The 15,871-nt window shown below is 41.3% G+C and overlaps 1 protein-coding gene across 1 annotated transcript; it reads right to left on the bottom strand.

Annotated features, from left to right (window-relative positions):
* Positions 1 to 605: 605 nt before the first annotated feature.
* Positions 606 to 15,634, bottom strand: cep152 (centrosomal protein 152). Its single transcript, XM_080027443.1, has 28 exons — positions 15,462 to 15,634; positions 15,215 to 15,314; positions 12,003 to 12,112; positions 11,810 to 11,870; positions 11,413 to 11,715; positions 11,030 to 11,189; positions 10,389 to 10,529; positions 10,109 to 10,248; positions 9,700 to 9,900; positions 9,423 to 9,570; positions 9,213 to 9,304; positions 8,933 to 9,096; positions 8,584 to 8,785; positions 8,152 to 8,256; positions 7,929 to 8,059; positions 7,702 to 7,830; positions 7,491 to 7,617; positions 7,007 to 7,192; positions 6,660 to 6,920; positions 6,095 to 6,226; positions 5,379 to 6,005; positions 4,216 to 4,291; positions 3,904 to 4,071; positions 3,717 to 3,801; positions 3,266 to 3,345; positions 2,850 to 3,006; positions 2,640 to 2,743; positions 606 to 2,547 (listed from the first exon to the last, which is right to left on the bottom strand). The coding sequence occupies exons 2-28, from the start codon at positions 15,299 to 15,301 to the stop codon at positions 1,784 to 1,786; spliced, it is 4,941 nt and encodes a 1,646-aa protein (XP_079883569.1). The 5' UTR covers positions 15,302 to 15,314; positions 15,462 to 15,634; the 3' UTR covers positions 606 to 1,783.
* Between the last annotated feature and the right edge of the window lie 237 nt (positions 15,635 to 15,871).

Below are 15,871 nucleotides of genomic sequence, written 5' to 3'. Positions count from 1 at the left end.
ATCCAAGTCTCCTAAAATATTCTTCCACCTGAGTTGACCTCCAACCTTAACAGAACTTCCATCACACACTCGTTCTTTGATTATTCTGTCAATTTTTCTCCATTAATTTAGTTTCCTATCAAATGTCAGAAAACAAAAATGCAATTCCCTACAATTCCCTAAAGCACAAGTTGACATCTTCAAATTGCATGAACATGGACCTACAATATTAAGTCCATTGATGTAAAGATCAAATAAAGCACCATGAACACATCTTTTAGAAGCTGAAACAAGAGAGTTTTGGGCAGTAAAAATGACAACTATCACAATTATGGCAAATCAATTTTCATCAATTAATCAACTTAGCGCTTGAGCTCTAACTTTTAAGCATACACCCAAAAATGTAAACATAAATATAAACACATTTTTAAGATGAAATGTTTGAGACAAGATATGCTGGAGAGGTTTGACTCTTACAACAAATCAATTATTCTTTTTTAGTTTGCAATAACATTTTATTAAAACGAATTAAATATATATAAAAACATTTATATTCTATGCACAGCATATCTCATTAACCTGATATAAAATTCAAAATATAAAAACACAGAGAAACTTGTGTCTACTGATAATGAAACAGAACACATGTTTAACCTGCACTTTATCTAGTACATGCTGTGGTGTAATAGGAAACTGCTATTATCTCTCAAACAGGGTCACAGAAAAAAAAACTGCTGACAACTCTACGACTTTTGAACTGAAAACAAATGTCTACAAAATGCACTTGTCTGTGATGTAATTATCACTTGCAGGCAAGCACATGGATACAGAGGAAACACCTGAACACTGCTGGACGTGAACTGTCATCAGAAGACACTGGTGGTGAAGAAACAAAGGTGTTTGATTGAACTCAAACAGCCCTTTATAGACATATAAGTATATATTTATTAAGGCTAAATGTATTCAATGTATCAGTGAGCTGCAACATGGTCAAACGTCCAGACCAGACCAAGCGTTGCCAGTATTCTGAGAATATATTTTTGTTTTGGCCTCTGCTCAGATCTGACTGTTAGTGTTCATTTATAAAGCATTGTTAAAATAAATAAACCCTTCTAGACTTATTTCGTCTTTGATCCCACTGTGTGTTTGCCTGAGTGAGATTTTGAAGCTGCTTTTTTTCAAAGCTATACTGAACTGTGAGAGAGGAGTATGAGAAGCCAGAAGGAGTACGAGAGACCAGAAGTAAATATTCACAAAACTGTAAATGATTTCTCGATTCTCATTTAATCTACTAGCTGCTGGGAGCAGTGACCCACCGCAGTCTCCACTGATTGTCTGGCAACCTCACCCTGACAACACTGCTCCTGTCCTGTCTACGTGGATCACATAACCCCCTGTAAACACATGTCGTCTTTACTCTTTGTTTTTTGTACAGAATAAACAAATATGATGGAGTGAGTTTTAAAGGTGCAGGTAGGGGGATTATACTACCTTTCCAGTGTTTAGGCTAAGCCAACAAGCTTGTTGGTGTTACTTTATAATAGGTGTACAAATATGAGTGGTATCAATCTTATCATCTAATTCAGTGCAAAACATTTTTTTCCCCAATATGTCAAACTATTTCATTAACATTTTTAGCACAACGTACATACACACAAAGACACTGCAAGTTCCCATAAAGGCAAACATAATGTAAACTTTAAACACTTGTATTGAAGGCACTATTTGCTGACCGTAAGCTCACTGAAATTATGGTTGGTTCAAAGCTCTCCCTGCTTTGTTTCATACCTGTCCTTCACTCATGTCATTTCTGTTGGTAGAAAGGACTGTCAAAGCCACTGTCCTGCTGGCGCTGTCTCAACTCAGAGAACACAGGCCTGGAGCAAACTGCTTGCTGCTGCTTCTCCCCCTCAGAGCCGGGGTTGGGCTCTCGGTGCGTACTCATCTTTGCGTTGGGGAAGTTCAAGTTGTGGGTGTGAGGCGTCGTCTTCCTGGTGATTTCATTATAAACAGTCAGGTCAGAAAGGTCCGGGGTGAGGCCGCAGAACTCTCCTGAAGCGGAACAGACAGAGAACGGCTTCACTGGTTCTACCTTCCTCCCGGAGTAGGAATGTCTGGAACCCTGGAGGCCTGTGTCCGAGTCACTGCTGCTCACACTCCAATCGGTTTGTTTCTCTTCTCTGACGGGAGCCTCCGAGTCCAGGCGGTGTTTGGGGTCAACCCTACTCCTCACAGACCCACTGACACAATCCACCTGGGATGGAGAAGCGGTCTGTTGAGAAGGTTTGTGGGAGCGTAGGTGTGTGTGAGCAGCAGCAGCTTGGGGTTTCAGACCTGTATCTTCAGAGGAGCCAACAGGAATTTTCTGCTTTCCAGAAGCAGAAAATTCCCAGTGACTCAAAGTTTTAGTCCTCGCTGCAGTGGCCATTTTCTGTCCAGAATCAGTCTTACTGTGCAGTCTCTCCTCTGGCCCGATGTCAGGAAGTTCAGTTAGCTTTGGTAGGTTCTGATTCAAACCCGCGTTTCTACCTGGAGTGCAGTGAGCGGTGGACCCAGCCGTCAAACATCCTGTCAATACAAAACAGATTCACACCACACTGAGTTTCCACCTTAAAAAAAAAAAAAACTACAGTGAAGCAGTCTTGCACAATGGGACTCACTTTGTGAACAGTGGCTCTTTCCAGATTTACTTTTGATAGGCGTCTCCATCACTTTAGCCATGGCTGCCAGCTTGCTTGCAGCATTCATTATTTTCTTTTCAGCCCTGCGATTACAGACAGATTAATGCAATTAGCCTGAGGAGCCAGCTTTGATGATGGAGCAAGCAAACATGCAAGTATTAAGTAAGCAACACATTCATGGCCTCTTGCCCTGTTGTATTTCCTGTGTCCTCCAGTAACTCGTGCAGACAGGTCAGATAATAGCGGCGCATCTTTCTGGTGGTGTCCTGCCTCTCTCTCTGCACCTCCCTACGGATCATCTCTGCTGCTCGCTCCCGACTCTCCTGGAGGTAACGCAGCATGTCTCCTGCCATAAAGATACACAACAGTGATGTGTGATTTTCAATTGTTGCATATACGTGAAAGGGATATTTGATGCAAATGTATGTAAACTGCCATAGTTGGGAAAGTAACAAATGCATAGAATGTGGACACCATTACAGTGCAGAAACAGTATCTGCATTTGTCTGCATTGATTCCTTCTTCTGTCCATGCAGGGGCAAGTTACATGAAATACAGAATATTTTAAATCCACACAGTCAGCGAAAGTCTGCACCATAACCCACCTCTGATCTTTTCTACAGTCCCCAGGTATTGCTGCTTCATGTCTTCGAGGCCTTGCTGAAGATTTTGTTGCTGAGCACTTCTGTAAGAAAGAACAATCTGATTTAACGTTATTATCTACTAATGCTATAGATCAGATGATGGTTTTACAGAGCATTTGAAACACTCCCGAAAGTGAGGGCGCAATGAACTCTGTAGTGTCAGCTATTTTAAAGTAAATTCTTTTTCTATTGCAAATAAAATAAAGTGTAGCTAAGGTAATTTGATTTTTAATTAAAATAAATTAAAACTTTCACACTATTTGTGTTATATATCTCCCCATATGCAAGATGCTTAAGCAAAAGAAAAAAAGGCAAGAGTAAAAGTATACAAGAGTAACAACACAGCCAGGGAATCAATATTTAATTTTACTTGGACTTTAAATTAAAGATAATAAATGATAAAAACACAAACCCTGAGGATTCTTTTGCTTTGTTCACTTCTTCTAGCTGCTGCAGATGGTCCTCTTTTGCCTTTTTAAAGCTGCTTTCATGTTCATCTACAAAAGAGTTGTAGACCATCAACAAAGGCACCCGGGTTTGGTGAGGTGCTGGTTGAATACATGCACTTAAATGAATCGATTTAAAAGATGAACGAGTACCTTTCAGATGCTGCATGGCTGTTTTGTGCTGTCGAACGCTGTGCTGGAGTTGACGACAGGCCTTCTCCAAGTGTCTGTGGAGCTCCTGGTTCTTCTTCTGCAGCTTACCAACAGTATCAGTGCACTCTTTCCTGCAACAAGTCTGCTCCTTCCTCTGAGACAAGGAGCCTAGAAACAGTGGAAAAGTAGTGTCATGTAAATTTGCTGATGGGCGTAACCCTTTAGTCTAATCAAAGTAATGAATACTGCCCGCCATTTGGATTCTAATAGAATGTTTCCACAATGCTTTAGTGAAGTGAAGACATGACATACTTTGCATTTTGTTGAATTCTCTCTCATGCTGCTGCTGTGTTTCTTTCAACACACGGCTTAGTGTCTCCTCACTCATCTGTTAGGGCACAAATTAAAGCATTTACAAAAGGAGAAAGTAACAAACATTGTACCACATAAAATATACAATATAACAACAACAGCACATTCAGACAATTCTTATTGCACGTGACAGCTTTTAATCATGGCAGTGCTTCTTCTGATTGAGGAAAAAGGACACCCATATCAGACTATAACCTTTGCCTTCTGCAGAATCAGTAAAGTAGTCTATAGGCAGAGCCAGTCGTCTTAAATGTAGGGCTGTCAAGCGATTAAAAAAAGTTATCTAATTAATTACAGGCTCTGTGATTAATTAATCTAAATTAATCGCATACTTGTATGACACTTTTATGCCTGTTTATAAACAACTGCGTAGGCTACCGTTTGTTTCTCTGACGACTGTCTATCTCCCACAACAGACAGCGCTGCACACATTCACCATCGTCCTTCTCATAGCCAAACATATTGACACACACACACACACACACACACACACACACACACACACACACACACACACACACACACACACACACACACACACACACACACACACACACACACACACACACGAGGAAAAAAGACAGGCATATGCTAGGAAGAGTGAGAGGGGGCGGGTATCCGTTAGCGGGAGACGATCGCAGCTAGCAAACAAAAGTGAGACACGGAGGAAGATTGAGAGATAGCCTACTGTTTTGAACCTACATTGTTAATTAGGCAACCATTTAATCAATAATGCACAGACACTGCGGAGAATAACATAAGACGTATTCCTACCTTCATGCTTATTTGCCCAGAGCAGCCCACAACACATCCATAGAGCCCTCGGCCCCTTTCCCCTGCTTCTTTCTTTACTCTTTAATCCCGTGTGGGCCGTGTCCTTAAGCTACAGGTGCAGCTCCGCTATCGTCTCACCTCTTTTGCACCGGGTCAAAGGGCAATATAGAAGTGCGATTAATCTGCGTAATTTTTTTTTTTTTTTTAATTGCGTTAATTTTTCTGTGATTAATTAATCGAAATTAACGCGTTAATTTGACAGCCCTACTTAAATGATTAACGGATAATCTCCATTTCATCTTCAGACAATCAATAACCCAACAACTCACCTTCTTCCATTCCTTCTTGGCTTGAGATACCGCTCTGTTGACTATGTCTTTGCAGGACGTTTGGATGATGTGTGTAACTGTGCCCTGTGATGTGGACCCCTTGTCGGTCCTCCTTGTGTCTTCGGTGACTGTTTTGGGATCCCTGAAAAGTTGTTCCTGGACCTGGGCCAGACTAGCCTGAAGCTCTGATAGTAATTCATCCCTCATCTTCTGTCTGCTGACTTGCTCCTTGTCTGCCTGCTGACATCTCCACTCCTCCTCTCTGTCCCTCAGAGTCTGCTGTAGCTTGGCCTCCATCAGCTCCTTCTTTTGGAGGTCGGCGTCCTCCCTGGCCTTCTCCAGCTTTTGACACTGCTCTTGAAGCTTGGTTTGGTAAACCTGTTCACTGCAGGCCTGGTAGACACAGATCTCCTGTTGTTTTTCTCGGTGCCAGACGGCCCTCGCTCCAGCCAGCTCAGCCTTCAGCAGGGCGGCTTGCTCTCTCCTGCCTTGGTCCAGCTGATTGTGGAGAGCTTCCACTTCCTCCTGGAGCTCCTCCACCCTCTGCGTTTCAGAGCTGGGCTCCTGCGGCTGGTTCTCTTGCTTCTTACGCCACTGCCCCTCGGCCTCCTTCAGGGCCTGTGATACCTGCAGGTTTAGATTTAGGAATATATACAACATCAGAAAATAATGGCCAGTTGACAGCAATGACTCACAGAAATTGAAGCCAAACATACCTGTTGTTCCGAGTGTTTTTCCTGTAGTTTCTCCCATTTCTCCCTTTCCATTTGTAGAGATGCTTGGTATTCTGGCAATGAAGTAAAATCCTCCATCCAGCGATTGTAGGCCCTGGTTACTGCACCTTCAACCTGAAACACCAACACATTTGATCACAGCTAAATGTATCATCCCGTGGCTAAGGCCTGATAGCAAACATTTTTGGGGAGAACAGCATGGTATGCTGGAGAAGAATTGTGTGTATTTTTGATGGACAACTATATAATGGGACCATTTCAAATAATGTAGGGATGCATCAGAAAAATCATTGTGTAGCTGAAAAATCTCTATGAATTACACATTCAGCAAGTTTAGTGGCGTGGTTGCTGCTGCATGCACACGTGCATGCGTGTGTGTGTAAATGGATGAATGAGACAAAGCAATGTAACGCCTTTTGGGGCGGAGAAAATCGGGGGAAAAGAGCTACATAAGTAGGTTCAATTTACCATTTGACCAATTATATTTAGTGCCACTTAAAAAAAGTACAGCAAGCACAAGTACTCTACGAAAAACAAAAGCACTGACCTGTTTGGCCATGTGTTCAAGGTGTTTCTCATGTAGCTCTCTCTGGGTTTGTTTCCTGGCTTCCTCCACAGCTTTACATTTGACTTTGTCAGCTTCCAGTTGCAGCTGCTGTTTGTGGGCACTGAGCCTGGACTCCATCTCCTCCACAGTAATGCTCCCGCTGCTGGTCTCAATCTCATCTACCTGACAAGTTGCCTCAGCAGTATCTCTGTGTTTCTCCCTCTGAGCCTCCTCCAATCTCTGGACCCAGCTCTTCTCCAACTGCAAAAAAGCAGTAAAAGATTCAGTTCAGACATAAATCTGCAAGGGAGATGATAAAGCTGAACAGGGATTACAGGAAATCCTACCTGTTGTAGTTCCTCCTCCCAAGCAGCCTTGGCTAAGGCGACGTGAGAGTCTACCTGCAGCTGGATCTCAGTCTCCTTTTCTTTGGACCAGAAAGATTTGAGTTGCTTTATTGAGGCCTGATGCTGAGCCTCAAGCTCGGCCCTCAGCTTCACTACAGCGGAATCAGAACCATCTCTCATCTTTTCCTGGGAATAACATCCAATCATTAATTATTCCCAGTATACAGGTAATTTATGTTTTATATAGGAAACTTGTATACTAAGAAGCAGATTTGTAAAGTGCGGCATTTAGCACGTTAGTAAACAAATTGTCTGAAATAGTAAAAGTGTCCCAAACACAAACACATGCAAAATCAGAACATACGTTATCACTAACTTCTACTAGGAAATGTTCTAAAAGAAAAACCATTTATTGATGGTTTGGAGAACTTTAAAACAATGTCCAACTGTTTCTGATACGTAAACATTTTAGGATCTTGAATACCTCATTTTCTTTCTCCTCCTTCTCCCTGTGGCGTAACCTTTCTTCAAGCAAGTCCTTCTCCTTGCAGACCGATATGTAACACTCTTGCACAGCCAACATCTTATCATTGGTCTCAGACAGCTGGGTCCTGTGAAAAAGTTTAAAAGTGCTGCAAATGATCCACAAAGGTTTCCAGATAACTAGCATGTTCAGTGTCAGGTGCGGCGCTTACTGTAGCTGTCTAAACTGCTGCTGGTTCTGTGCAGTCAGCTGTTCAACCTGAGCATCGTGTTCCAGCATGAGCTCCGTTCTGATTTGGTCCACGACGTCGTCCCTATACTGCTGATGAATCCGCTCAGATCTCCATGAAGAAACAGAAGCGTAATATGAATACACACTATGATCATTTTAAGTCAAAAATACTTTAAATATAACTGTATACATGTGTGTGTGCCTTACCTCTGAGCAGCCTCCTGCTTCTCTTGGTCCAGTTCCTGGATCATCTCCCTCATCTTGGTGCAAAGCTCCAAGTTGACTGACCTTAACTTCTCCTCACTCTGTTTCAGCTCCTTATTCTTCTTTTCTAACACCTAGAAAGTTTGGACAGATCACCAATCTTTCACCAATCCTTTTCTTAAAAGAATAAAGAACATAATTCATTTGACAACACACCACAACCAACCTCCACTTGTTCCTGCAAGTGTTGTTGGCCATCCTGTAGTCTCATGAACTCTTTCTGAGACTCTCCAGTTATGTTGAGATGTTTCATCTGACTGGTCTCTCTGACCTGTTAACAGAGACACAGTTTTTATGATTCATTTAATTCAATTAAAATATTTTACCATTTGCTTATTAATTAATTCATGCAATATGTTGCATACATGTCATTTGTTTCTTTTTATGCAAACACAAATTAAGTGTTGGCAAAAAACATGCAAAAATATGATGCATAAATCTTTTCAGGTCCATATGTTTTAATAGGTTCCTTATCTTACTTGAACCATCTGCATGTGTTTCTCTATATAAAATTGGTCAGTTGAACTTAATCTGGATGAAAGCTAACCGATAGTGACTACAGTACAGGTATTTGTACAGTGTTAAATGCTTTACTCACAGTAGAGCTGAGTTTTGCTTCATCTAACTGGGTCTGCAGCTGGCTGACTTGGCCCCGACAGAGCTGGAGCTCCTCCTGCTGCTGACTGATCTTCTGCCTCTTGCCCTTCAGACTGGCCAGGCAGCGCTGCATCTCCACACGCAGCAGCCGCAGGGCGTCGTCTTTGGGAAGCTTGGAGTCTGACAGGTGAGCCAGGGCAGGGCTGATAAACAGTAGGTAAAGATAGATTTGAATAGGTTATCGATGGGTGTGGTGACAAAAGTAGAAATTTTTGTTTAACAGAATATAATTATGTCCTAATGACACAAAAGGACAAAGTGCTCTGTGATGACAATGACTCATTGTGTACCTGTGAAGAATGCCATTTTTCCTGTTTGCTTTCTTCAATCCTAAATCCATGCAGGAGTCTGACAGCTGGTTCTCCCATTCATTGTTCAAGTCTAATGCAATAACACCGTGCTTCACAGCAGATTCATACAGAGTGATTTGCTCCTTCAATTCAGCAAGATCCTCCTTCAGGACAAAATTAAAAGATGGAAATTGAATTGACTGTGTAGAAGCCTCTTTGTTGAGTAATAATGTATTTTGAGAGTGGAAGCTTTTAGAGCCATGAAAATGAGAAAGCAAACCTGTAAGCCTTTGTTCATGTTTTCACTCAGTGCCTTGGCTGATTGAGCCTGTTGTAGTTTGATTTGCATCTGAGTTGTCTCTTGCACTGAACCTGAAGAGAAAATGCAGAAAAGGTGATTTGGAATTGAGCAAACTAAAATGTTTAATCAGTGTCTTTGATTGGAACACACACATGTGTTTTAACTGTGCACATTCATCAATTCACTCACTTGTCTGCAGCAGCTTTGCACTTTGTTGTTGACTCTCCTCCAGACTTTGAGTGAGAGCGTTGACCACTCTGGCTCTCTCCAGTCGCTCTTCTTCTCTCTGGCGCTCCAGCTGCCTCACCTGCTCTTGTAACCTTTGACCAACATCCATCTGGAAGCAACAACACAGGAGCTTACTATGTCTGCAGGTGACTTGCTTTACTGATACATAGACATTTGTCTGAATTCAAAAGTAGGTGAAATTCATATTGTTTCATCCTGTTACAGTAACGCTACAGACCTGTTGGTTCAGAGTGTGAGATGTAGAGTCTAACTTCTGCTTTAGGGTCAACACTGCAGCCTCATGCTGCTCCTTTATGACGGTAAGGTCTCGGTCATGCTGCTCCCGCGATTTGGACAGTGTGTCAGAGCGACAAAGCTCCAACATCTGCTGCTTCATGCTGTCTACTGCAGCCTCTCCCACCCTCTGCTTCTTTGTGTTCTACAAAAACAAAAAAACTACTGTAACACATTTGCCTCTTATGTAAAATGTCTAATTTTTAAACTCTTTTAAGCAGTTTTTCACTTATAAAATAGATGATCAGATGTTAAAGACAGATAATTCGATGTATTGCAGATTGTATTTTGCTTTAAAGAATCACAATGACGAGAGGGAGGAAAGCAGTGGTGTGTGTCGGCACAGAACATACCTCCTGGTCCCTCTCATTAAGGACCTGTACTTGCTGCTCCATTGCCTTCAATTTGTTTTGTATTAGAATCTCTTTCTCTCTGGATTCTTCAACCAATCGACTCGATTCCTTTAGACTTACTGCAAGGCCATCCTTTTCATCTATAGATGTAAAAGAGAAGAAGAAGAAAAAAAAACATAACGTTCCAACAAGCAGCACATCCAGCAAGAGAACAAGGACACACAAGGCCAGAGCAGGACCTGCTGTGTTAAATAGCTCTCAGAGGCCTTGGATAACATACCTTTGACAATTGCAAACTGATGCTCGAGGTATCTCATATTACGCCTTGAATCCTCAAGTTTTCGCTCCAAGTCTTCAATTTGCCTCTGCTGAGCTTTGTTTAATATCTGCAGCTGGGCTAGCTGCTCCCGATCAGCAGTTTCTGAAACATGGAGAAAAATCTATATTCAACACACATCAATCCCATAACCCTCATATAAACAGTGTAACGATTCCCAGCAATGTCATTGAGTAGTAGAAGGTTAAACAATAACACTCACGGTCTTTAAAAGCTTGATAGATAATAAAATCCCAAAAAAGTTAATAAAGCTATTAAAGTTACACGTGTCCTGTAGCCTAACTTAATACATACAATTCATGACAGAAAATAGACATATTGTAAACTGCTTGTTGTGATTTCTATGCAAGGATTATGTTTTTAATAAGTCGCTTCAGAAGTACTGCAAATACCTATTGGGCTATTGCACACAGAACAACTTCAGTGAAGCAGATGAGAGTTAAGGAGATAACAACCCTTAAGCAAACGTCAAAACATTATTTCAAATCTAGATTATTCACTTAGATAAATTTGTCCAGCCAATTCAGGAAATTCCTTATTGGATTACTGTGAATATATGTCAAAATCAAGACGGTAAGACTCACGTTGTGTAGAGTCAAGGAATTCTCTCTGCAGAGGGTCAAGTTGACCTTCTTGCCGAGCGGCCTGTGTGTTAAACATCTTTAGCTGATGGGCAGGATGGTGAGGGTTGTAGCTGGCCTTGTACTGATCCCCAACTCGCTCCACAGCTCCAGGTGTCAAATTCTGAAGATCACAACACAATAACATTTGTATTTTGTTCAATTTGAAAAATAAAACAAAGTTTCCAGATTAAACCGCAATCTCTTTCTCAAAAACACAATAAAAGTGTACTAAATACTGATGACTGGCCTAAAGGCGAAACCATTAAATCACTGCAATTATCCATAGGCAACTGTGTCGATATGTTTGTATAATCTGCAAAGGACAAACATAAAACTCCACTCACTTGAAAATGGTTTCTGGCATTATTGTGGTCCCCGTAGCCTTCTTCTCCATTATACACTACAGCATTGTTAGCGCCTTGAGGGTATGACTTAGACTCATACTCTTCTGCAGAGAAATTATTGGTCTCTGTCGATTTTTCTGTGGCCATGGTGGTGTATGTATAATCTCCCTGGTTGAACTGATTATCCTGATTCCAGCTATGAGGCAGCGGTTGAGGGCGATTCTGATGTCCATTGACGTGAACAGCTCCATCCTCATACGCGTACTCATCATGAGAGCGTCGATCGTAAACACCCTCATAGTTCTTCAGAGAGACATTGACAGTGAAGGTGGTTGATTTTATCCTTTAGAAATTCAGAAGACAAACATCAGTGAGTGTAAACAAACTTACAACCTACCTGGTCATGAACGGTTGGCCCTGGATGAACTGACCATTGTGGTGTCCATGTGGACTGTGGGCTAAATGGAGAGGGGGTGAAAAAAGCAGCATTACAGTGCAATAAGGATTGTATCTTTTGTTGTTTTGAACCACAACCATAGATTTACAAGTCCGAGATTACTAAAGTATAAACAGCAACATGTGTGTGTTACCTGTTGCCAGTGTTTTTATTGGTGCAGGTGGAATACTCTAGCTCTGGGGAGGAGGAGTCTCTGCTGTCCTCCAGCATGTCATCAGGCAGGTCTGTGAGCAGTTTCTGCAGCTGTGGAAAAATAGCACATGGAAATGAGTCATGAACGTTGCTCAGCAACAAAGTTGTAAAAAAAGAAACAGATAATAAAAAACAGAACAGAGAAGCAATCACTGACAGCCTGAGACACAGAATCTGACGGGGTGCGTTTGTAGAGTTTTGAAAAAGGGTTAAACAAACTCTTGTCTTGAAATGAAAGAGTCTTAAGTAGCTGATGAACACACTTTTCACACGTTTTAGTGATTGGCCACCATTTTATTTTATACTATGTGTAGTTTTTATGTGTAGGATTTGCCAGTTCCATGTTTTTAGATCAATCAGTAATGAAGGCAATCATTAGCCGCAGCAGCCCTAAATGTAACTTTAAATTTTGTATAATATATGCACATTTTTCTCACGTTCAAGAAGACAATCAAAAACCATCTGCGAATGACAACGTAGTTTAATGTCAAAACATCTTAGCTCTTAATGACACAAAATCCAAGGAGATACTCCTTTGCGTTAACAACAGTTTGAGCAGGTTTGCTTTACAACCAGCCATGTGTTGTAGAACAAGCAGAGCCAGCTGTACTTACGTCCAACAAGGACCGTTGAATATTCTTCAAATCCTCCACCGTGTTCACAACCGAAGGACCCATGTTATCCCACTTACACAACATTTAAAAGAAAAGACCCTTCGACTTCAGTTGGAAAGAAACATGATAAACTCCCAGCGCTATCTTTCTGCAGAGAAGACCTTCTGTGTGAAACATCCAAACTATGACTGGCATGTTTTCGGCTCCCTGCCGTATTGCTGTGCTTTGCTCCCAAAGAACTCCATTGTTTGGACAAAACATATAGCAAGGTTAACTGGAGCAGAAACATTCTAATTACTGGTGGAAAACATTTTCCACTTGAGCAACTTGCATATAATACATAAGCAATATACTGATGAATAAAATCAGTTTTCAAGATAAATAATCGTCCAAAAATACAGTGTAGCAGCCCAATGAAAACATTAAATGACTGTTTCTTCTGTCTTGTTCTGTTCAGTGGGGTCAAGCAAAGAAACAAGGTAATAGAGGGAAAGTAGGGAAAGCACAGGGCAGGGCTAGTTTCAGTGTGACACACCTGGAAGGAGGTCTTTTTCTTGAACCAATAATAGCTCAGATTCATGGCGCAACAGATTGTAGGCGTGAGTAATAATAATACAACATGACTGGTTAGCTCTGAACCTTGCAGGGCTTAAAAGAAGATACACACTTCAAATGATTCCCTTAACAACAACGCTAACTGAGAAAACAAATAGGGTCCATAAATGTAAAGCTTAAAAAGGAGTTCATTTATATTTTTGAAAAATGTAGAATTGTGTGCAGATATTTGAAAAAAAGCCTTAAACCAGAAGCAGTATGTGCATGCCCCATTCTAATAGGAAATACAAGTTTTACATTGCTTTGAGTGAGCCATGTTCTATATACTGTTGTACACCACTTGTGTCATAATAATTATTATGTCATTATAATAATATAAACATGACAGTGTGCATTAACAATGAACACGTGTTAGTAATTGCCTAGAGTACCAAACCACGGGTTGTAGTTTCATAATTTAAGCATGTCTTGGATATCTTGTTAAGTCATCTGACATGTTGGGCATTTGAAAATATGTACAGTAAGGAAACCAAAAGACTCAAGCCATCAGAAAACCATTAACAAAATCAAACTATCAACGAAGTTCAACAACTAGACATAAAGTTAACTGTTAAACAAAGGTTATCTCAACAACTTTCCAAGGCGGTAGCTATGTGTCTTGTACCCAGGGCCGCCGCTCCCTATACGCAGAGTACGCAGACTGCGTAGGGCACCAAGTTCCTGGGGGGGCACCCCAAAAAAAAAATATATATATAATTTATTTATTTTTTTTATTAAAAAGGAAAAAGAGATGGTCCGGGGGCCCCCCAAAATAGTTTTCTTTTAAAAAGTTCATGATAATCATTACATTACAAAAATATATAAATTAGTTATGAACAGGCCCATCGTTGTTTTTTCTTAACTGTGTAACCTATCCAGGGGTGGATTACTGCACAGGCACACCGGGCACAGGCCCAGGGGCCCAAGGGCTCAGGGGGGCCCTCAGCCAGAGATACTGATAGTAACTTTTCATGTTCCATAGTCAAAGAGCTCAGACACTGATGTCAATAACAGGGTCCAAAAAGGAATAGCCTAAATATAAGTACTCATTAAAATGTAACAAGATAGAAATCATCATGGGCCCCTCAACTAGTAGGGGAGAAATACAAAAGCAAGTTAAAAACAACAGCATTAGTAGCTCTGTCTAAGGGGGTTGAAGCCCCCCTCACACATACACAAATAAGCTTTATATGTGTGAATTCTAAATTGTTCATATCCACCCTTTATCTGTTGAAATGGGCCCCTCCATCATAGAACATGGGTCTGCAGACCAATCTACTGTTTTTACAGTTGCAGAGTAAAGAGTGCTGTTTAAGAAAAATCTGAAAAATAATGTTCCTTCTGCATCTCAGGATTTGATATCTCTCTAGCCTCTAAAATATCCTCTCAAAGTGCACCAGATTGATGCATTTTACTTTAAAAAGGTAAAACAAATTCTGGGGGGGCATACCCCCGGACCACCCAACAAGGTACAGGGTCCCTCCAACAATACCCCAAAATCCTGTGGGAAACACTGACTTCCTTAATATGTTTTTGCCATTAATTGTATGTATCCGTGTAGAAAATTCAGTGTACCTGACTGGATAGGGACAAGTGGGGGGCCCTTTAAGAGTGTGTGCCGAGGGGCCCATTATCTCATAATCTGTCTATGATCCTATCACTCAATTCCTTTGCAAAGGCAGTTAGTAGGATACTAGGCAACTTTTTTCTTTTTTCACAAGTTAAGCTGTTCTTTCTGTTAGTAAATGCTGTTCGCAAAAACTCATCACTACAGGAAATGTGCCAAAAAGCAGTCGCAGAGATCTTGCAAGGGCAAAAAAATTTCGCTCACGCCCTACAGACACGAGCTTCTTGGTGTTTTTTTTTTTAAGGGGGGGGGGGGGGGGGCATCACTGACAATTTCAGCTTAGGGCACCCAAAAGCTTAGCAGCGGCCCTGCTTGTACCTCTTGCTCTCTTGCAAAGTCCTCCTGGTCGTATTCTTCCTCATCATGCTGGGTTTGAAGAGCAGCACTGTCAAAATCGATAGACATGGTGCAGGGTGCTCTGCAGAGAGGTGTAAAAACAAACTTGAGAGGATAAATCATAAACAAGGAAAGTGTGTTATTTTACATGTTGCCGATGTATGACCAACGTTAGCATTGTCGTCGCCGATGTGAACCAGTTAAAAACAGATACACGACATTAGCTTACCTGTTGGCATTAAAAAGATAGACGCTTCTTTTGTTGGGTTGCTTATTCCATTACATTTGTGGAGTTATTAACAACCAGCCACATAACTGTTTTCATTACAAAGCAGCTAACTAGAGGTAACACAGCCACGGTAGCTTGCCTTAGCAACAACGAGACCGATAAAACATATTAAAATGAGTGGGACCTACTTCAACTACGTATGATCAAGTACTTCGAATCGTTAGCATATTTGAATGCAAATTGTTTTTTTTTGCCAACTTTTTGGCGCAGTACACCTTGAAGTAGTATGAAGCTAACTTGTAGCCTCTTGGACGGACGTCCTCTTTAAGAGCCGCAGACTCGCCCACTTTGAAAAGTCGCGCGCATTAGCAGCGGCAAACCACTGAGGCTCGTGTAATATACACACACTC

This window comes from Ammodytes marinus (assembly GCF_949987685.1).
Source record: "Ammodytes marinus genome assembly, chromosome: 5".
Classification (NCBI taxonomy): domain Eukaryota; kingdom Metazoa; phylum Chordata; class Actinopteri; order Uranoscopiformes; family Ammodytidae; genus Ammodytes; species Ammodytes marinus.
This window is presented reverse-complemented; position numbering and strand designations above follow the sequence as displayed.